We start from the raw sequence: 23,722 nt of genomic DNA, 5'->3' as shown, positions 1-23,722 counted from the left end.
ATAATTTGTTTTAGTGAAGGAGGTTGGGAAATAATCTGTAGAACTCTGTTAGAATGGAATCTTATCGTAAGGAATATGTCTGGAGGAATGGACAAAATGGCCTCTCCATTTCTCAGACACCATGGTGGAGATTTGTAGGACTTTATTTGATGTTTCAATGAAGTAAATTGGTTGTTCTAACTGGCTATCGCTGTTCTAAAGAGATACAATGTAATATTTAACTTGATGCTCTTTTGCTTTCTGAATGACACATTAAAATGTTTTTAGGTCTATAGTGTTGACTGGAGCCAGACCAGAGGTGAACAGCTCGTGGTGTCTGGCTCATGGGATCAAACTGTCAAACTGGTATGTCAGAATCATTGTATTTAAAACCAATACTCTCTTCCCCAAAGTTTCCGTTGAATTTTTTTTCTTCTCTTGAACATACTTCTATATCTTTTCAATTGCTCAGCTAATTTCTTTTCAAAAAACTGTATTAAAGCCTTTGTTAGAATTTAAAAATTTTCAATTTTTTGTCTGTGAACTAACAACAATTAACTCAGCATTAATTATTTTAGCCCCTTAAATACCATTTTGCTTTATATAAAAATAGACTGTAAAAAATCTTTGAGGGGTGCCTAGACGGCTCAGTCAGTTAAGTGTCTCACTTAGGCTTAGGTCATGATCTCACGGTTTGTGAGTTCACAGTGCAGAGCCTGCTTGGGATTCTCTCTCTCTCCCTCTGTCTCTGTCCCTCCCCTGTATTCTCTCTCTCTCTCTCTCTCTCTCTCTCTCTCTCTCTCAAAATAAATAAACTTAAAAAAATTGAAATATGAATGTATATTACATGTGTATATGTAAATACATTTATAGAGGGATGCCTGGGTAGCTCAGTCGGTTAAGCATCTGACTTTGGCTCAGATCATGATCTCACAGTCTGTAGGTTCGAGCCCTGCATTGGTCTCCGTGCTGACAGCTGGGAGCCTGGAGCCTGCTTCAGATTCTGTGTCTCCTCTCCCTCTTCCCCTCCCCACTTGCACTCTGTATCTCTCAAAAATAAATAAACATTAATAAAAAAATAAATACATATATGCTGTATTGTATATTATATGTATGTATATATAAACATAAACTTGAATTTATGTCTAAGTAAATTGATCTGTTAATTTATTTGTAGTGGGATCCAACTGTTGGAAAGTCTCTGTGCACCTTTAGAGGCCACGAAAGTGTCATTTATAGCACCATCTGGTCTCCCCACATCCCTGGTTGCTTTGCTTCAGCCTCAGGTAAATAATTCATTTACCAAAAAAGCCTTGTCGTGAATGGTGGCCTTACTCTCCCCAGTAGGTGGCACTGTGTACTTGAGATTCGCAGGGAAAAGGGCCTTCATTACTATTCTTTGTGGTCTTTAGGATTGTTTCATTCTTTATCAACCTCTAGACAAGAATTAGCCAGACCTGGATTACTTTTCAACTCCTAGTGAACAAATGTGGTTTGTTTTAGGCATATTATAACTGGTTATAAATCTGCCAAAATTGGGAAACATTCTAGTTCTTTTTATTAGCCACTGAGCTCCTTTGCTTAGATGGCATTATCCTTGGTTTGTTTATCAGAATAAAGGTTGCTAAGTCTGAGTAACAGTTACAAGAGGGTGTAGTATGTGCTAATTAATGACAAATATTTGTGGTGATTGACCAAGTAAGACAGTGACTCTTTATTTTTTACTTCTTTTATAACTTTCAAAAAATAAATTTATAAAGGAAAAACAAAAATGGTATCCTAGATAATCCCTATTCTGACCATATTACATAGTAAGGAAATTCAAACAATGCAGAAACATGCCAAATAAAAAATAAGCCCTCATCCCTCCCCCTCCATAGAACCACTGTTAATTTTTTCTTGTATTCCTTTCTTGTATTCCTCCATAAAAATTCTTATTCTTATTTCAGAATATATGGTATAAAAATGAAAAATATTTATGGGGAGTATTCTTGAGGAAAATGTCAGATGTCTTTTGCTTAGTGGTGTTAGGTTTTATATGCTTATAGCTATAAAACTTTTGTTGTTGAAATTGTACAGGAAAATAATTTTATTTATTTTTTTAAAGTTTATTTAATTTCAGAGAGAGAAAGAGAGTAAGTGAGCATGAGCGGGGGAGGGGCAGAGAGAGAATCCCAAACAGACCCTGTGCTGTCAGCACAGAGCCCTGCGTGGAACTTGAGCCCATGACCTGTGAGATCATGACCTGAGCTGAAACCAAGAGTCAGACGCTTAACCGACTGAGCTATCCAGCCCCTCAGGAAAATAATTTTATTATTGTGAGATTGTGAGTCAGAAAATCTCCTTCCCTGGGACACCTGGGTGGCTCAGTTGGTTGAACATCCTGCTCTTGATTTCAGCTCAGGTCATGATACCAAGGTTGTGGGATTGAGCCCTGTATTGGGCTCTGCATGGAGCCTGCTTGAGATTCTCTTTCTCTCTTTCTCTCCATCTGCTTCTGTCCCCTGCTCGCTCACTCACTCTCTCAAAAAAAAAAAAAAAAAAAAAAGAAGAAGAAAAGAAAATCTCCTGTCCCAAATTCATTTTCCCCATTGAAAACATTGCTGTTATAAAACAGTTTTTGATTGTGGAGATTTCTTAGTCGGCTTAGTCCAGTATTATAGTTGAACTGAGTGAATCAGAACACCATTCAGAAGTTCTTAGACTCTAGTTTTAAATAAACTTGATGGAAAAGAACATTCTCCAATTATATTTTATGAATTATACACATAAATTTATATTATATACTTAAAGTTATGAAATTAAAACAAATTTAAGATAGAAAAAGAGGTACACTACGTTTTTTTTTTTTTCATTTGATCTACTACCAAATAAACATTTGGCTAAAGAATTTTCTGAATACTTTTTCCTTCCTAAAATCCCCGACACTTTAATATGCATTGCTTCATTTTTCTTTTAGATAATTTGTGTAATGTATTGAGTGCCATTAAAGCTGTAAAAAGTGTAGAAATGAAACAAAGGTGAACAATTAATTGGCATAGGCAACACAGGGTTGCTCTGCCAGGCTGCCTCCTTGAGTCACTTCGCCCTTGACTCAGAGAACAAGTGGTAGGAAGGAGAAACCAGTGTCTGCTCAGAGCATTCCAATGTGAGGCATGATTAAATTAGACCATTTGGGGGAATATATTCATAAATATAATCTATATGACACTAATTACTTTCAAAAGTGTTTGTTTTAGAGCAGCAACACCTTATAGATTAATTGAAACAATAACAACAACTTTCCCAGTCTAGGTGATAGTGAGAATCTGATAATGTTAAGGTAATAGTTACTTTAACATTTGGACCTTGAAATGATAAATAAATGCACCTTAATTTTTTAAATGTTTTCCAATTTGATGAGTGAACAATGATACCTAATTTTTGTTTTGATTTGCATATTTGGTTATGAGGGATAGTGAATATTCTTTATATGTCCGTTGACCACCAGAGTTTTTCTTTTGTGAACTGCATGTTCATGTTTTGGGCCCATTTTTCTACTGAGAGATGTTGTTGCTTTTCTGTATTGATGCATGAGCTCTTTTTTTATATTTAGGAATTAGTCTTCTGTATCTTACATGTATTTTCCCAACTTTTTGTTTGTTTTTAAACATTTTATTTTATTTGGATGATTTTTTTATATATAATTTTAGAGAGAGAGAGCAGGGGAGGGGAAGACAGAGAGAGAGAAAATCTCAAGCAGGCTCTATGCTCAGTGCAGAGCCTGACATGGGGCTCGATCCTGTGACCCTGGGATCATGACCTGAGCCACCCAGGCACCCCTATTTTATCTGTATATATATTTTTTACTGTATATGCATTTGAATTTCTTGGTAGTCAAAGCTATCAATTTTTTGCCTGATAAGCTTCTGGCTTCCATTTAGGATGAATAAGGAGTTGGCTCAGTGAAAAGTGGGAGGCCTTGGCAGGCAAAGAAAGAGCATTCCAGGCAGAGAGAATAAGATGTCTACAAGTAAGAACTTGGTGCATTTGAGATACTGAAAGAAGGCCAGGGAGACCATCGCTTAAGAGGAAAGGGTAGTAAAAATGAGGTTGGGCAGCAGATAGGCACCCAGATCACACCTTACAGACTGGATTCAAGATTTTAGATTTTATCCTATGGACATGGGAAAGGTACTGAAGAGGTTTCAGCAAGTGATTTGATTAGGCTTGCATTTTTAAAAACTCATTCTGGTCATGTGTAGAGAATAGTTGGGAGATGAGCAGGTGTGAATGCAGGAAGATAGAGAGATGAAGGCAAGGATAATAATGGTGGCAGAAGGGCTGGAAGGAATTGGGCTGACTGGAGTGGTATTTAGAGATGGTTGTGTAAGATGTAGAAGAGGGGAAGAGAGAAGGATAAGTAAAGAGTAACTCCTAGATTCCTGCAAAGGATAAAGTAGTGGGTGGTTAATGTCATAACTGAGGTAAGAAATACATTTGAAAGAAAAGACCTTGAGTTTGTTTTAGAGCACATTGAGCTGATGGGACACATGGGGTTGAAATGATGGGGGTTGACTTTGGAGCTGAGAAGTCTAGCCTTGTGAATAAATTGTGTCATTGGCTCATAAATGGTAACTAAAGCCATTGCGGTATGTCAGAGCACCCAGGAAAGACTAAATAGAAGAAAACTTAGACTAGAGCCTAGGTTGACAAACTACTGCCCTCAGATCAAAAGGACCCACTGACAGGTTTCATAAATAAAGTTTTATTGGAACACAGCTATGTCCATTCTTTTACAGATTGTATGTCTTTGTTTTGTAATGTTTATTTATTTTTGAGAGATAGACAGAGTAGGAGCAGGGGAGGGGCAGAGAGAGAGAGAGAGAGAGAGAGGGAGACACAGAATCTGGAGCAGGCTCCAGGCTCTGAGCTGTCAGCAGAAAGCCCGATGTGGGGGTGGAAGCCACAAACTGAGATCATGATCTGAGCCGAAGTGGGACCCCCAACTGACTGAGCCACTTAGGCTCCCAGACATAGATTGTATGTCTATAGCTGCTCTCGTGCTATTGTGGCAGAGTTGAGTAGCTATGGCAGAAATGGAATGGCCCTTGAAGCCTAAAATATTTACTGCTGGGTCCTTCACAGAAAATTTTTGCTCACACTTTGTATACAGTCTTGAGGGGAAATAAATAAATGGAAGCTCTTTTGTGCAGTCTGGTTGTTTAGGGGAAGAGAGAAGAAAATAGCTAGGAGAAGATATAAAATGTGTCCAATGTTGTCTCCTCATTTAATTATCCAGCATCTCCAAATAGGCAATTAGTAGGATAAATTTCTTGCTAATAAACTATATCAGTGCCCTGAGTTGTTGAATTATGTTGAGTGGTTTCCATAGCAAATATAATGTCACAGAAATCCTTTTCTTTTATTTCTTTTCTTCTAAAAACTTAACAAATGTCCCTGAATTCTAAAATATTGTTAGGTTAAAGACACTTGGAGCTGAAAATCTTCAGGTAAATTGTATATTGACAAATATGTCCATTAGATTAAGCAATTTCTTAGATCCTACGATAATAGCAAATAATAGTAAATTCTGTGTATTGAGGTTAAGTCAAAAAATGTGCAATGATTAAAATTAACAGCATTGTTTTCTAGAATGAAGAACAGCATACTTATAAAGTTATTACTATTATTTAAAAAGTTCTAGGTTGTCTGAGTCATAGTGTTTTGTCCATATCTGAGTTAAATCTTTTCCAAGATACCAAGTCTTTTGGGATGGGGCCAGTAATATATTTCTCATTGGCACATTTCCTTTTCCAAACCTGAATTCCTTCTTTGATTTTTAAAATTTTTCTGTGGCGCAGCTAACTATAAGGTTGAGTGTGTATTAAGTAAGTAATAGCAATATTGATATGCTTGTTTGAATTAACTAACCCGTTAGCCTGCCTGTATATCTGGAGTTAGTCATCTTTATGCTTTTAATTTAGTGTAAATGCTAATGAGTTTCATGCTGATGGTTAATCAAGTCTGAAGATGACCATAGTTCAGCATAATGGTTATAATATTACTATTGGTGAAAAGCCCTAATGCAGAGTTCAATTAAAATTCTTTAAGGATGTGAATTAGATTGACATTAGCATTATTTTCTTTGAATAGGGATGCCCTTTGGCCTTATGTCCTATAGTTTCAAAGGATTCATTTCAAACCTTGGATGAAATGAGTGATGTAAAATAGATCTGTCTTCAAAATGAACTGGAACATACTTCCTTTCTAGTGAAGCAGTGAAGACATGTCTACTGGGAGCTCTAATTGGCAGTATTCATAATAAACTGGGATTAATAATGAGTATAGTTTCACATGTTTGAAAAAGTATTAGTAAGTAAAACTCCTCCAACTGATATATTTTTGAAAAAATTCCTTTACCTTACTATTGTATGTAATTTTGTTAATGTATACTATTATTAAGGTTCTAAAATTGTCTTTGTTTTTAATCATTGCTTTTTTTATGACCGTAACAAAATATGATGGTGACAAAATCTTGAACTAATATAACTGAATTTATTTAAGTGTCAGGTCAAATTGTGGATATTAGCCTTTTATTTGGGCTGAATCACACACACCCCTTCCTTCTACAATGGCCTTTTGTATGGCATGGTATACATAATATTAACTCTGGATGTTGCATATAGAATATTCAGTGTATGAGACTGAATAGAAGAAAAAGACTAATTGTGTATAGACAGTTACCAATATAACCACAAAACTTAACTATCTGCACATTGTAGATAGGTAATACATAAAACAGTGTTTTGTCGTCACAAAGTCCATTTGGTTTAATAGAAAAAAGATTATCTGTTTAAAGACATTGCCTTCATGTGTTATATTAGAAATAAATGTAAGCAGTGTTCATATCAGCCAGGACTTCTTTGGTTGAAAGTCAAAGAAATTCTGAACCAAACCCCCTTAAGTAAGAAGCTAATTTATTTGCTCACATAGTTGAAATGTCCAGAATCCCATCTGGCTTTATACACATGGCTGGATGTAGGCCTTAGTGGATGTTCTTGCCGTCTCTTGTTCTGTGCTCTCTTGAGTTGAGTTGTATCAGGCATCATGTGAAAGGAAGATGGCAGCAGTTCTGAACCTTGTATTATTTCTGGTTTCTGTCCAGTAGGAAAAATCATGAGTCTCCTTCTCAGACATCTAGGAAGTTTCATTTTCTCTCATCTGATGGTCCATGTGAATGTTTCTAAACTAATCACTGTGCCTAGGAGAGGCGGTTGTAGGGGGGGTTGGGGGGAGTGTAATATGTTGACTGGCTTGGGCCCAGCTTAGCTCCTGCAATTGGGAATGAGAAATGAGAGAGAGAGTGGTACTCAAAGTACATACAGCAAGAATGGAAAGAGTGAACAGTGATTAGGTTGAAGTGGCTGGATACATTCTAGGAGGCCGATACTCACTAAATTGTATGCACATCCAACACTTAAAATAAATCAGAAGGGATTTCATGAAAACCAAGCACTGGACGTATGAGCTATAAAATAGGTTTCTTTTTTAAAAAATTGGATAAAGTAAAGGCATTTTTTCTGCCATTTTTATGGTTTTAGAAACTCATTGGAAGGTTTATTAAGCATTTGCCATTTTCCTGAAATATTCCTTCATAATGATTTTCAAATAGTAACCTATTTAATAAGGTTGAAAAAATTTATAGTTTTTCTTCCACTCTCTTAAGAGGAGGGTTTATGGTACAGTAAAAGTTGGGGCAAGCTCTGAAGCTCTCACTGTGCCTTTGCTCTTTCATGTGAGATGAGACAATGTGTTTACCAACCTATGCACAGTGTATTAGGAGGTAGATGAATTTCTTTGCATATTTTCTTTACTTGACTTGTTTTCATATGTTTCCTATAGGGCATGTGTATTCTTTTACATAGCTCAGTCCCTTACACAGGCAAACACTAAAATAGCTTTTATTACTATTATATAAGATATGGGAGTAATGAGGGGTGCCTGGGTGGCTCAGTCAGTTAAGCGTCCGACTTCGGCTCAGGTCATGATCTCGCAGTTCGTGGGTTCAAGCCCCGCATCAGGCTGTGTACTGACAGCTCAGAGCCTGGAGCCTGTTTCATATTCTGTGTCTCCCTCTCTCTCTCTGACCCACCCCTGTTCATGCTCTGTCTCTCTCTGTCTCAAAAATCAATAAACATTAAAAAAAATTTAAAAAAAAGATATGGGAGTAATGAAATTATTAGAAGTCTAAAAACATATCTAAGGTTAATTTTGATTGTTGAGAGGGACATTGACAGTGAGTCCATCAGATATTAAGTGAATGTTCACTGTTTTCTAAAAGATACATTGAAAGGCACTGAAGATACATTGAGGAAGAAAACAAGACAGGGTTCCTGTCTTCTTAGAGCCACAATCCAGTGGAAAAGAGAGATGCTAAGAAACAAAAACTAGCAATGGACAATGTTAAGGAGTGCGAAGTTCTTTGGAGAGGTAACACAGTAAGTATAGTGGTTACCAACATGAACTAGAGCTGGGATGCCTGAGACAAAATTCTTCTTTACCACTATTACCTGACTTTAGTCATGCTGCTTAACTCCTGTCTCTCTTCATTCCTCATTTCGAAAATAAGGGTGATAATAATACCTACATCATGGAGTTTTGAGGAGCATTGAGTGAGTGAATGTGTGTAAAAGGCTAAGAACAGTACCTGGCACAGAGTAAGGGCTCTATACATGCTGCCTTCTATTACCAACATGTGTGCTCAGAATTCTGTGGAAACACAGCTAAGGATTCTTGAGCTTGTCAAAGTTGACCAGTCAGGGAAGCTTCCCTGAGGAAATAGTGTTCACGCTGTTACCTGTGAACAACCAAGAGTCCAGAGATGAGAGCTGGAAAGCAAAGGAACAGGAGGTGGTGAGAAAAGAGCATATTTGAGGAGCATTGGAATGGCCACAGAGTGCGTATGCGCCATAAGAATTACCGGTGCTTATCTGAAGAGCTTGCTCCAGGTAGACTCTAGGATGCATGGCTGTGTAATAACATACTAGGCCGGTGATGCCGAAACCTGGTTAACCATCAGAATTATCAGGGAGGCTTTAAAAAGAAACAACAAAATTCTGAGCTTCATCTTAGTCCTACTGAATAAAGTACCTCTGGGAGGCATATTTTTTTTTTATTTTTATTAAAAGAATTTTTTTAATGTTTATTTATTTTTGAGACAGAGAGAGACAGAGCATGAACGGGGAAGGGTCAGAGAGAGAGAGGGAGACACAGAATCTGAAGCAGGCTCCAGGCTCTGAGCCCTCAGCACAGAGCCCGATGTAGGGCTCGAACTCACGGACCATGAGATCATGACCTGAGCCGAAGTCGGACGCTTGACTGACTGAACCACCCAGGCGTCCCTGGGAGGCATATTTTTTAATCGCCCCAGCTGAATCTAGTGATCAGCCTCATCTGGAAAGCACTGTGCTAGTCTATGGTACAGCTTTGTTTGAGATGCCAGATTAATGGTTTGTTTCTGTAATGGGTGTAATGGGTGTTTCTGTAATTTGGTGTAATGGGAATTTCATGTTTCTTTTAATGTTCATCTCTTTTTTAAAAACCCACAGAATGGTTTCGGTGCTGAATTCAGAGAGGAAGTGGTTTCTGTAGTTTGAGAACGCCTTAGCTTTTTTTTTTTTTCTTCTCAGTTTTGTTAGTGATGGTTGAGTCTTCATCAATTTTCTTACTTTGTCTTCTTGCTTACAGACAGGAGCTTGTTGTAAAACATGCTATAATCTTTGCATCAAAAAAACCCTCAAATGTAAATTTCATGGTGGTGGAGCCCAAAGTTGCAAAATCTTTGTTTTTACAAATATCGCAAATAGTAGAAGCTTATATGATAGGTCGTCAAGATGTATTTTATGTCTAATCCTGTGGCACACATATGATTAATTATGCCACTCAACTGCTTATAGCAGTTTATATTTTAGGATAATATATAAGAATATAGCATTTAGATCATTATAAGAATTTAGTCACCTTCAAAGTTAAATGGCATTTGCAAATCTAGAACTAAATTTGTTATCATTGGCCAAGTTAACACAGGCCAAAGAGGAGAGTTTTTAGAGATTGAGATCTAGATTTCCCTTCCAAAGCAGAGTTCTCTAAAGACAGTGCATTCTGTCTAGTTCATGATATGAGATAGAAGGGAAGAATATTTACGTCTTTACATAAAGAACATTAACATGAAGTAAACTGTCTTTTGAACCATGAAAACTAAGTTATTGCTATTACAGACTCCATATAATTGCATAAGTCATAGTCATGCCTGAATGAAGGAGTCCAGTAGTTAAAAAAATACAAATAAAAATAAAAGAAAAAAACCCACCCTCATTCTACTCTTAGAAAAAAGTCCTGTCACATCTGATAAGCATCTGGCATTTCAATTCAATTCAATTATTTGGGCCCAGTATGCACTTTTTGCTGCTCCGTTCTTCACAGTGTCAGATTCAACATTTACACTCATTCTCCTTACTCAACTTCCTCTTACCTGATGCAGTTTGAAATTAGACGTAGCCATAGGCAGCATTTCCTACTCCATACTGTGCACTTAAACTCACTGGTTCTGCTGCCAGTGGTGGGTCTGCAACTGATAAGAGAAGCTGGTAATTCAGGTGGGTCCATGGCACTATCACAGGGCCCTGGGAAACGTCTGGCTGGCAATGAAAGGCCAGTTGTCTGGAAAATGCAATTAAAACAAAACAAAACAAAACAATATAGATACAGATATCCTGGTGGCTAAGGGTTGAGTGAGTCATGGTACCATTTGGCCAGAAGCTGTCTCTCCTACCTGGAAAACAAAGGAGGATGAAGTAAGTAAGTGGAATTCTTAGCTCCTTCAGAACGGTTTCCATCTTTTTGTGTCCTTTGAGTTAGCTGCAAGAAGGGACACTCTAGACTGTGGCTTTTTTTGCGTGTGCGTGAATGTTGCTTGCATATAGTAGTGAGGAACCAAAATGTTGTCCCAGAGAAATTGGGAGTAGCCACCCACCCAGTCTTTTTTGTTGTTTTGTTAAATCTTTTAGTGGAGTATAATACACTCATGGAGCAGTGCATGATCTTAAGTGTATGACACAAAGAATTTTCACAGTGAGCCCATCTGTGTACCAGCAGCCAGATCAAGAAACAGAACATTTTGAGAGGCTCCCCTACCCCATTCCAGGATGACCACTGTCCTGCCTTCTAATAGCATAGATTCATTTCGCCTCTTCTTATACTACTCCTTCAGGTTTCTTTCATTCAACATTATGTTTTGTGAGACTCATCTATAATGTTGCTAGAATAAGTTACCTCTTGATGGCCTAGTCCACACTCACTGTAAGGCTTTGGTACTCTAAACCATTCACTTACCCATAAAATGTAATTATTAGGATGAACACAGCACATTCAACTTTCAACAGTGCTTTAGTTGTAGCTGTAGCGGACTTTAGAGTTTCAGACCTGATATTAAATATAAATTTTTTGAAAGCTTCTGTACATCATTTAGGTATTTCCTATGTTTTAGTGGAAGCCTTGTGCTCAACCAAATGTTCTTCTCTGGGGCTAGGCTTTTTCCAGACTGAAGCTTTAGGGGATTCCATTTACTCCCTCCATGATGGTAAGGGGTCTCCTTTGCCTACAGGTGTTAGAACTTGAGCTCTCTTAGGTCTTTGTAGAATTTATTGAAAGGCAACCCCAGAAATGGAAGGGATGCTTGAACAGTCCCCGTACATATTTTCTGTCTTTAATCTGGACTTTTCTCTGCTTGTTAACTTCATTCTGCAAGCTGGCTTTCCCCAAACAGTGAGACATGTGGCCGTCAGCAGCTCCTCAATTTAATAATCTATGAATCCTAAGAGAGGGACTGCCATTTTTCCCCAAGTACCTACCTTTCACCTGTCATCTGTGGTCAGGACAGGGAATAAGATACTATGACTGGCCTTGCTTGGACCTGTCCCTGGGTGGTCAGCTGTGTTGAGCCATAGGTCTTTCTGGAGTCACATGGTGAGAAAAGGATGCTTGTCCTATAAGAAGTGTATTGCTAGGAAGTCCAAACACTAGATACCCATGCCACCTTGCTTTATACTCAGAAGGCTAGGGAGAGCCTAAAGATAATTTTACCAAAGGTATTTAGAATTTACAAATTCTACTGACTGGTGGCTAGACATTGACTATGACTAGGGCTCCTGAAGATATTTGAAGCTCTAGTCTATATCGATTCTGAACAGTTTCCATTTGGTACTTTCAAACTCATCATTCCTTCCCATCCCTGTCATATTTACCTAGATCCAAAAATGTAAGTTCCTTTCTTTTATCAGAGTGGTTTTCAATCTTTTTTAAAGTAAGAAGAAAGGGGTGCTCGGGTGGTTCAGTCGGTTGGGCATCCGACTTCAGCTCTGGTCATGATCTCATAGCTCGTGAGTTCAAGTCCCGCATCGGGCTCTGTGCTGACGGCTCAGAGCCTGGAGCCTGCTTGAGATTCTGTGTCTCCTGCTCTCTCTGCCCCTAACCCACTCGCGTTCTGTCTCTGTCTCTCTCAAAAATAAGTAAACATTTAAAAAAAAGAAAAGTAAGAAGATGGGAAGAGGGATGGGCGATGGGCAAAATGGGTGAAGGGGAGTGGGACATGCAGTCTTCCCGTTACGGAATGAATGAGTCATGGAAATAAAAGGTACAGCATGGGGAATACAGTCAATGGTATTATAGTGGCATTGTGTGGTGACAGGTTGGTAGCTATACTGTGGCGAGCACAGCATACCATATAGAGATATTGAATCACTATGTTGTACACCTGAAACTAATATGGCAACTATACTCAAATTTGAAAAGAGTATGAAGATGGTATTTTATTTTTATTTATTTGAAAAAAATTTTTTGAGAGAAAGAGCATGCATGAACACATGGGGGGGGTGGGGGGGAAGGGAGAGGGAGGAGGAGAGACAGAAAGAGAATCTCAAGCAGGCTCAACACCCAGTGCAGATCCCGACGCAGGGCTCAATCTTATGACCATGAGGTCATGACCTGAGCTGAAATCAAGAGTTGGACACCCAACCAACTGAGCCACCCAGGCGCCCCTGAAGATGGTATTTTTAAATAAAAAACTGCAAAGCCCACACACAAAGCAATGATACATATGTGTGGATCCATAAAAATATAGTGGAAGTGTTACAAAAACACAGACTGAAGGGATGCCAAATTCATGATCGTGATGACCTCTGAGCAAGGACGATGAGGAATGGGATTGAAACTACAATAGAGGTTTCAACCTTTATTTGTGTTACTACTTTTATTTCTAAAATAACCGTGGGGCAAATATGGTAGAATGGTGTGTGTGTGTGTGTGTCTGTGTGTGTGTCTGTGTGTGTGTGATTAAATGTTTTTTCTCCAATTTATTGGCAAAGCATAGAAGTTAAAAGAATAATTCCTCCAGATTCAGCCAATATTGGCCATATGGCAGTTCCCCTCCAGTAGCATTAGGAAGCAGTGCAGGGTGGGTGTGGTGCACACAGGCTGGGGAGCCTGCCTGCCTAGGCTCTTGGTCCAATCCTGGTTCCATTGCTTGCTCTCTTGCGGGCATTATTTCACTTCCATGAGCTTCAGTTTCCCCATTTGTAAATTACTACAAAAATTACTTTTTATATTATCAAAATTTCTATCTCACTTGTTATGTTTTTAAAAAGTTAAGGCATATAAAATGTTTAGACCACCACCTGGTATATAGTAAACACTCAATAAATATTCGCTGTTATTCATGTTATTATAAATAGGGGTGGGAATGACTTCTAATCATGGGTTTATTTTCTGATTTTATTTTTAAAAACATTATCTCATTTAAACTTTATAAAGTAAATATTTTATCACAGGTAAGGAAAATGAGAATCAGGGAAGTTAAGTAATTTGATTAAACATCAGCAGGGAGGGGCGCCTGGGTGGTTCAGTGGGTTAAGTGTCTGATGACTTCTGCTCAGGTCATGACCTTGAGGTTCAGGAGTTCAACTCTGTGCTGACAGCTCAGAGCCTGGAGCCTGTTTCGGATACTGTGTGTGTCTCTCTCTCTCTGTCCCTCCCCTGCTTGTGCTTTGTCGCTCTCAAAAATAAATAAACATTGAATTTTGGTTTTTTTTAAACATCAGCAGGGAGCAAATGACTGAGCTGGATTAAAATTAAGCCCTAGAACTCCAGAGCCCCCATTGTTAATCTCCACCTTTCATTACCACCAACAATGCAATTCTTACATTTCTTAAACAACTTCCAAAGAAATCAGAAAAAAACCCATTGCCTAAAATTGCTATATTTAGATACATGACATATGATTTAGAATTGGGAATGTAGGAAAACATATATAAGTAAAAGACAATTTAAAATTTTAGCATTATTGTATACCATATATTAAAATATCTACTATGTGCTAGAGATCATGCTAAGTGCTTTACAGACACTTTATTACACTAAATTCTTGTACAGCCCTACATGTAGGCATTCTGTTTCTTTTTTGGAAATGAAGAATCGGTCTGAGATACTATATAGCTTGTTCCGGGTCGCACAACTTCTAATGGAATACAAGACCCGCCTGCCATCACACCATAGACTGTGTTCTTTCATCAGGCCTTACCAGCTTTCTCTTTGCATCAGTTATTGTTTATAATTTACCGTTGATATAGATGTATAGATCCTGAGTTTTGTTCATCTGGTCATTTTGTTGTTTCCTAATAGTTTATAAAAATTGAAGGCAAACAGTATATAAAACATTTAATCGGGGTAACTTTTGGAACTAAGCAATGTAAACCATTTTTGTAAAAATGCAAAATATAATCCTTAAATTCTTTCAACTTGTTTTTTTCCAAGGAGAAAAATATACCTCCGCCTGGCCCATTAAAATGTAGTAAACATAAAAGCTAAGTTTAAAATTTCTCTATTTTGGTAGACTGCCCACATTTAACAGTAAAACTGTTAGCATTTTGTTTTTATAGATTGTGCTGGTATAGGGTGCTACAGGGTTATTTACTGGAAGCTGAGGATTTTCAGGGCCTTTTCCTATCCTAAAGAGAAGTGTACTCTTAGTTGCCACTGTGTTTGTGTCAGTGTGAAATTCAGATTTCCTGCTTTGAGTAGATCTAAAAACATTGTCATGGCGCATTACTTTTTGTAGTTCATCACTTTTAGTAGTTCCTATGCATTATAATAGTTAAAAACCGTGTGTGTGTGTGTGTGTGTGTGTGTGTGTGTGTGTGAGAGAGAGAGAGAGAGAGAGAGAGAGAGAGAGAGGAAGACAGCAGTATCCTAACGGTAAAACAGTGTATTTTTCCTCAATTTATCATCATGAGTACAATGTCACTGTGCATCCAAGTGGTGTGATGGAAAGTGATCAAGTCTTTATCTTTCATCAGGTGATCAGACGCTGAGAATCTGGGATGTGAAGTCAACAGGAGTCAGAATTGTGGTTCCAGCACATCAGGCAGAAATTTTGAGTTGTGACTGGTGTAAATACAATGAGGTACCCTGTCTGGATCTGTCCTGAGCTGCTGAGCCCTTCCTAATGTTGAAATGCTTTAGATTTTATTTTATCCTTGTTTGTGTGGACTTTGATGGTGTTTATGGACCATTAGGTTAAAGGCAGTCCCTCTTCATTTGTAATTGATGACTGTGAGTGACCCACATTAGCATTAATTGGATTTAAGTGCACATAAAACAGGCACGATAAGAAATAGAAATTCTCAAAGTTCAACAGTGCAGCCTTACTTGCGTGTTTGGGACACTGCTTTACAATTTATGTAATTTTTTTTTTCCTTTATTGCTCTTAACCCCACCAATTTGTATCGTCTGCTATTATTTCTTGTTCGCTTTGCTGGTTAGGCTGCTGAACTGTTTTTAACTTGATTTTTAGTTTGGAAGTCCATCAGTTTTTAAATTTTGTTTCATCTTCCCATATAAGCCTGACCAAACTTGATGCTTCAATAACAGTGTCCGTTTGTGCCTTTTTGCAAAGCTTCAGTTAACCACATGAGCATACGAATTCAGAACAGAAGTGGATTAAACATGAATTGATATACTGTTTATGTCCTAAAGTGGTCTGTTGACTGTGACAGATAGAGAAAACATACGCCTGTTTTTTCTCAGTTTTAAATTTATTAATGAAAGTTAAGAGGGCATTGTATTGGCAGAGTTCTTTAAAAAGAAATAAAATAGATTAAAAGTAAATAGAGTACACGTTCAATAATAATACTTGATCTAAATAAAAATTTTAGGGGCGCCTGGGTGGCGCAGTCGGTTAAGCGTCCGACTTCAGCCAGGTCACGATCTCGCGGTCCGTGAGTTCGAGCCCCGCGTCAGGCTCTGGGCTGATGGCTCAGAACCTGGAGCCTGTTTCCGATTCTGTGTCTCCCTCTCTCTGCCCCTCCCCCGTTCATGCTCTGTCTCTCTCTGTCCCCAAAATAAATAAAAGTTGAAAAAAAAATTAAAAAAAAAATAAAAATTTTAGTGCTGATAACTGCAGTTCAAATTTCTGTCATTGTAAATGAGTTTTCTATATAGGAAAATGAATTGTGGACTATATGTTATACTTTGGGGAATTCTAAAAAAAGGTGCTGATACACAGTTAAGAGTTGTTAATTTTTTTTTTTTTTTTGCTTTAAATCATTGAAATTTTTTCCTCAAATGAGCTTACACTGGAACCCAGCACATTCAGACAATGAATTGCTGCTTTGGTTGACATGGGATGGGGCTGACTTTGGAGCCAGCACGTGCCCCAATTCACCCAGGAACTGTGAGTTCACCAAGGACTCTAGATGGAAGGATTGGTAAAACCTGACTAGACAGAACAATCACCACTTTTTACACAAGGTCTCAGTTATGATTAGATATTATGTTAAGACATGGCTCATGAGAGTGGGGCACAATGATTGAATTAGATTTAGAAAAACATAACCTAATTTGTACCCTTTGCCCTTCCCCCATATTCCTAAGTTAGCAGGCCTCTTGCCCTTTAACACCTGGTGAAGCCTCAGAATACACTGAAGAGAAAGGTGGGCTCATTTGTCAGGCATGATTTTTAACCCCTTATGTCCTTATTGATACTATTAAAGGTAGAATGGAGACGCCACAGTGCTTTTGAGACTACACCTTGTTCTGACGTGTGCACTGCTCACCTTTTTGTGAATCATTTTGCAGAATTTGCTGGTGACGGGGGCAGTTGATTGTAGTTTGAGGGGCTGGGACCTGCGGAACATACGGCAACCAGTATTCGAACTTCTGGGTCACACGTACGCTATTAGGAGAGTAAAAGTAAGTGTTCATCTTTCTATGGGTAGAGCATAAACAGAAACATTATCAATGAAGCGTATATAAAAGGTGTTTAGAGGTTGGGAATATTGATTCTTTTTGTGCATATTTTTGTTAGCCAATTAATGATGATAAAAAATGAAAGCTAAAATTAGTTAAAAATACTTGAATAATTACTGAATAAATTGGGACAATGTAGCCAATCAGTGCTTAAGTTTAATTGCAAATGTATTTTTATTCTGTCATTTCCATTCTATATTCCTTTTCATGTGTTTTTAACTAGGTAATTTGCTTTTTGGTATTTTTCTTGAAGTTTATAGAGAGGTGGCTAATTCCTTTCTCTAACAGGGTAATACGTATGGATATTCACAAACATTTGGGGTATAGAAAATTTTCCACTCTGCAAACAGCAGAGGATGAGATAAAGATAATTTTTTTCTGCTACTCCCAAGAAATTTGCCTGGTTATAAGGTGGCTTATGTTAGTTTCCCAGCTTTTATTGGTAGGTTTTGCTAAGTCACTGCGGAAAACATCTTATTAAGTGACATCTCCCAATTTCATTTTTTGTTTTATTACATTATGGGTAAAGAAGTACTTTATTGATCTTTTAAATAATTGGGTTATTCCTATTTTAAAAATTCTAAATTTTAGTTAAATTAATATTTTAATTTTTATTGGCTGCAACCCAACATATGAGATGCAGCGCCATGTTGTTTTTAATGGTACACAGGTTTTGGTAGTTGGGAAATACTTTCAGTATTTACTTCACAAAGCTTTTGAGAATGAAACTCCGTATTCTGAAAGTATTTTGTAAACTATAAAGTATATTTGAAAGTAGTTTTATTTATATATATAACCATTAAAATACTGGAGAGAAAAAAACTGAAGAAATATAATTATAGTGGGAAGCCTGTTAAAGTATGTTGATTATTTGTCTAAAAGATATTCCTCTTTAAATTTGCAGTTTTTGTCCTTGTTATCCTTTTCATTAGCTGTGATGTATGAATAACATAAAAATTCTTTTAAAGATGTTTTTATTTAACATTTAAATGATTATTTGATACTTGTGCCAATAGCAATCATAATATGTATTTGTAACATTGGTAAATTATATAATTATATATTTGTACTATCACATACTTAAATCCCTTATATTTGTAGGAGTTATTTTTGGATAGGCATTATGAAATGTATTTAGTTTTTCCAGAATAGCCACCCTTTGGGAATATTTTATTCTAAATAAGTGCTAAAATGCTTAAAGAATGATTTTTCTTTTGAGAATATAAAAGTAAATGTTTTTCCTGCAGATGATACTTAAAAGACTAGAAGATTTTTGCCTTGAATTAAGGCATGGAAGGTTTGGGAAAGCAGAATTTTAAGTGACAGTCTTGACTAAACTTTAATTTATTGTAATGCTTGTGGGAATAACCTTATGAAGCAGCAAGTTATAATGACAGCTAACGTGAGAAAGTTTTGTTTTGTTTTTGTAGTTTTCACCGAAAGTTTTGTTTTGTTTTTGTAGTTTTCACCGTTTCATGCTTCCGTTCTGGCCTCTTGCTCCTATGATTTTACTGTAAGGTACGGTGGTTTTTATAAGTTACATTGTGAAATACTAAGTAGCATTTGTATCTTTTCAACTTTTATGAAAGATAATGTGTTTATCGTACTAATAAAATGATCTGAGCTGGGCACATTTGAATATTTGCCACTGGGATTAATACTGTATTTTTTCTGTTTTTATAACTGCTGCATACATAAATTCTTTGCTATTTAAAGATAGCCTTGCTGCTCCATTTAAAAGCCTTTTGTCCTGATAGTTATTCCTGTAATGACACCTTTCTACACAGTAGGTTGTGTAGCCAATTTCTTTTAAATTTAGATTTAAAAAATTGTGAAATTCCATTTCTTCAGGGTTAATTATATGAATCTTAAGACTGAGATTGTTATAGTTGAAAGAATCAGTATATGTATGTTTGTGAATGTATGTAGATGAGTGTGTATATGTGTGTGTGCACATATGCATCTATGTATGAATATATATGTGTGTGTATGTGTGTCTCTAGCCATACATCCCATTCCAATTCTACACTACACAGTATTTATTCTATTTTTTCTCCTTTTCCAAATTTGTAACTCCTAATTCCCATTATCCACAATATATGGACTTATTTGCAAACCCTAGAATGCTCAGAAAGCAGTTTCAGAATTGCAAAGCCATGTCTCTGTGAAACAGAATCTCACTAATTGGAGTTTTTTGCATCTCTAACAGTTTTAATTGGGTCTTTCTGATTTGGGAATCCTATGAAGGGACATATTAAATCCATTTCTGTCCTGTTTAAAGGGAGAAACCTAGTGACTACGTATACTTTCTTTTCAGAATTGTCATCATGATCTTAACCGTACTGGCCATTCCCTGTTTTATCTGTATACTTAAGTATCCTTGAAGACTCAGTTGGGAAATGCCTGACTTTTGTAGATGTAGATTTGTCGCAGGAATATTTGTTAAGACTGGGCTTTTGAATATGAATGTATTACTCTAAAATCTTGTAGGCAACTAAACACGCTCAAAAATGATCACAATGTGAGGCTCACGGCCTTTTCTCTCCATTTCTAAGAATTAGGCTTTGCTTCTTTCCTGAATCGTGAGCAAGACAGAGATTGGAAGATAGATGTTTAGTGCTTCTGGGGAGAGGAATGACTTAGGTCATGATTCTGTGAAGTGCTATAAGATCAAAAGTGTCACAGCTGTATCTGTAAGCATTTGGAAAAAGTGAAATTATAATTAAATAATATGAGATCCTTAACGTATAGGTGGAAACGACATTTAATAGGTAGTTTTCCTATATAACTTAGAGTCCAGGTTTCTTTATATGTAAAATGGAATTAATATTGTCTATCCTCACAAGATGATTATAAGAATTACAGAACAAGACATGCTTAAAAATACTGTGCTAATTTTAAACTGTTTCCAGCCTTTGCTTCGCTTCTCAAGACACCTTACCAACCCTATTCAGTAAAAGACCTCGCTTTTCTCTTTTTTCAAAAAAAAAACCCAACAAAAAACTATAGGGCTCAAGCACAAATTATCTCAGTTTCTACCGCAAGCCTGCAGATTATCTAAATCTGTACTAATCCATTCCTGTGCTACCACTGGACATGAGTGCTCTTAATCCCATATGCTCTTGTTTTTTTCAGAACTTTACTCCTTGAAATCACCCCTTCTCCCTCCTACATCATTAATCTTCAATTCCCCATTGACTTCCTCCTTAGCCTGTACCTTGTTCCTTTATCCTGTATTTTCCTTTAATTCTTCTCTTATATTTCTCTTGCCTTCCCAGCCAAGCTTTTAGTGTCCCCTAAGCTTCCATTCACCTGGGCCATTTTAAGGTCTTTGGGACTATTATCCCTAGTCACGCCTGAAGCCTGGTATTCTTTTTATTTTTCCTCTGTAAAAATGGTAATCATTTTCTCAATATGAAGTGGATTAAAAACTTAAACCAACTTCCATCAAAGGCAGTATGTAGAAGCAAATCCTCTTTTTTCCAGAAAGAGAATTTTAATTTTAATATGCATTGTGGCTACTAAATTACTGTTCTACCTTCAGACTAAATGTAACTGGAGGTTAATAGTTGTGTATTTCAATATAGGACTGTCAAAGACTTTATTATGAGAAGGTGAATAAACAGAAGAAGAAAAAATCATTTTTTTTAAATTTCAGTTTTGAATATAGGTACTATATCTTGTAATTCTCAAAACATGCTGAGAATGCGGCTTTAACTATACTCTAATAATGTCTCGCATTATTTGTGTGTGGTGACCACTCATTGGAAAGGTCAGAAAAGATATGTTTTTGGTAGATTTTCTTACCCCATGTGATATGAGTTAAATTTATCCTCTGAAGAATTTTAAATCTCATTGGATTGATGATATTTTTAGTGCCAGAACATTCATTTTAATAAAAAAAGATTTAAGACAAAAGACCACCGGTAACTTGTTTAATTTTTAGCACTGATAATTATACAGTTATTGCCTCTAGGTTGGGCGTGGCTAGTTTTTGTAACATAAACTCTTCAAATATAAGATTTCATCTATTTGCTCATTTTTATATTTTATTTAGTTTTTTAAGGCCTTAAAAATTCATTTTAAAATAGTTCCTATTGGGGCACCTCAGTGGCTCAGTCTGTTAAGTGTCTGACATCCAGGTCATGATCTCACGGTGTATGAGTTTGAGCCCCGAGTCAGCACTGCGTGAACAGCTTGGAGCCTGAACTCTGCTTTGATTCTCTGTCTCCTTCTGTCTCCCTGGCCCTACCTTGTTTGCTCTCTCTCTCTCTCTCAAAAATAAATAAATATTTTAAAAATAAATAAATAAAATAATTTATATTGTAGACATTATATCCAAACTGATGATGTGATGGATATTTTAGTAACATAAAATTCAAGTTCCATATTTTTGTTTTATGTAGATATACTATCATATCTAATAGAAAGAGTTTTAAGTAGTTTACCTATATAGTAGCTCCTTATGTTTCACTGAGTAAATAATAAAAATCTAAAAAGTAGTATGCAACACAGCATATGAAATTATTTAATGTGTTTAGATTAAATAAAAACTCCAGCCTTTATGAAAATACCAGAATTCCCGTTAGCTGATGGGCAATATACTCAATAACAGTACATGTTGGTTCTTTCTAAACTTCACTCAAGATAATAGTACTAAATCTATAATATTTTGTAGTGAATTATTTCCATTCTTCTGTGAATGTTATCACCGTAGATTTTAGCATATTATCTTCCTCGGATGTGCTGTCCATTAGGTTACTTCTTTTTCTGCTGAGCCATGTTTGCCCTGCAATCATGCATGAGCGTGATTTGAATTCGGGAGTGCTTGTTTTTGGTTTCATACTAAGTAGATTGTTGCGTAATCCCAGTCAGAAATCAAAAGATCTGCTATGTATGACAGCCAAGCAAAAGTAAAAGCTGCTGTAATTACATTTTTTCATTAGGAAAGGCAACATTTTGTCTCTTCCAGGGGTAGCAAATCTTCTCGGATATTTAAAGATAGAACTTTCATAAATTGATAAAAGCTAAAATGATCAAATTAGCCTTAGACGAATACTCTTCAGTTTCATGATACTTTTATAAATACTCTAACCTTCCAAACATTTTGTTGTCGATGGTCTTTGGTTGCAAGATACCAAATAACAGTGTTTCTTTTAGACTTACAGAATTTTTGGCAAGAAAAATATGAAGTGAGTTTTAATTCCAGTGTTTTCAAACTGTGTTCATCGAAGCATGTATGATGTGAAACTCACTCTGCCTATACCAACAATGTTAATGTTTCCAACTCAACTGTTAAGCTCCTTTTTGGTTACAAAATGGTACAGCTGTACTCTGTTCTATGATTCAGGCATTTTTATAGAATGTCTGTTATCTGACAGCCCTTGTAATAGAAGGTTCAGAATACCTTGCTGAGGAAACGATGAAAGTAAAGGCCTGCAGAGAAGTAGAAACACACTAAAGGGAGTCCTAAGCATGTTGTTTGCGTTGGGGTTAGTGGGAGTAGCCGGGAGCTATGTAGTCACAAATACAGATTTGGGATAGTGGAAAGTCCAAGTTGCATGGACCAATTGTGGGCTGGCACATTCCCTGATAACATAGGAGTCAGGACCATGGACTGTGGAGCCCAGCTGCCTTTTACTTTCTGTATAAACTTGAGCACACTATTTTAAAATGGCATAGCTCAAAGTCCTCTTCCTTAAAATGGAGAGGATAATCGTACCTACCATATAGGCTTGTTATGAGGATTAGATGAGTAATATACACATATGCTGGCACAGAGTAAGTGCTATGTAAGTGTTTGCTACTATGGTCAGTATTACTACTACCAGAATGGATGACGACAGAAGACCATCCCTTTGGGGTTGAGGCCCATTTCAGCTCTAGTCTCCAGGGGTGAGATAATAATTTGTATTTCATGGCAACAGAAGCAGGCAGCCTCAACCTGGCCTTTTGTTGTCCTCTGCCTCCTTGGAGTTCAGTTTCTTGGTGACAGTGTGAACCTTTTTTGTCAACGTGTTCTCCAAGTACATAACTTTTAAATTTAGTGTCAGTTCTGAACTCTGAAATTATAAATACAAGACACTAGCATTTTTAGCAGTCCTTTTCTTCTTTATAAGGCCTGATAATGATACAATTTAAATTTATTCACAGTTTGTTAATTCAACATAAAACACAGTAAGGGCTGACCAGCGGTTTCCTGATAAATGTTTAACAGCTGGCTCTCTAGGTAGGTGGGGGCAACCTGATTTGTGGTGTTGGAAATATAAGTTTAGTGGCGTAAGCCTTCCCACTGTGGCCAATATCAAGCACTCCACTGGGGCTGGTCTAGACCTAGGTGATTGCGATCTTAATGATTATTGATTCTACAAAGCTTTTATGATTGTAATATGTGTGTAGATGT

At 36.9% G+C, this 23,722-nt stretch overlaps 1 protein-coding gene across 1 annotated transcript in view; it reads left to right on the top strand.

Moving 5' to 3' along the window:
- Nucleotides 1-23,722, top strand: part of PEX7 (peroxisomal biogenesis factor 7) — a 77,457-nt gene that overhangs the window by 14,451 nt on the left and 39,284 nt on the right. Inside the window, exons 4-8 of the mRNA XM_015081871.3 lie at nt 268-345; nt 1,157-1,265; nt 15,369-15,475; nt 17,149-17,262; nt 18,782-18,837. Of these exons, the coding sequence (XP_014937357.2) occupies nt 268-345; nt 1,157-1,265; nt 15,369-15,475; nt 17,149-17,262; nt 18,782-18,837 (464 nt within the window). The remainder of the gene's footprint in view (nt 1-267; nt 346-1,156; nt 1,266-15,368; nt 15,476-17,148; nt 17,263-18,781; nt 18,838-23,722) is intronic.

Source organism: Acinonyx jubatus, chromosome B2 (assembly GCF_027475565.1).
Source record: "Acinonyx jubatus isolate Ajub_Pintada_27869175 chromosome B2, VMU_Ajub_asm_v1.0, whole genome shotgun sequence".
NCBI lineage: Eukaryota > Metazoa > Chordata > Mammalia > Carnivora > Felidae > Acinonyx > Acinonyx jubatus.
This window is presented reverse-complemented; position numbering and strand designations above follow the sequence as displayed.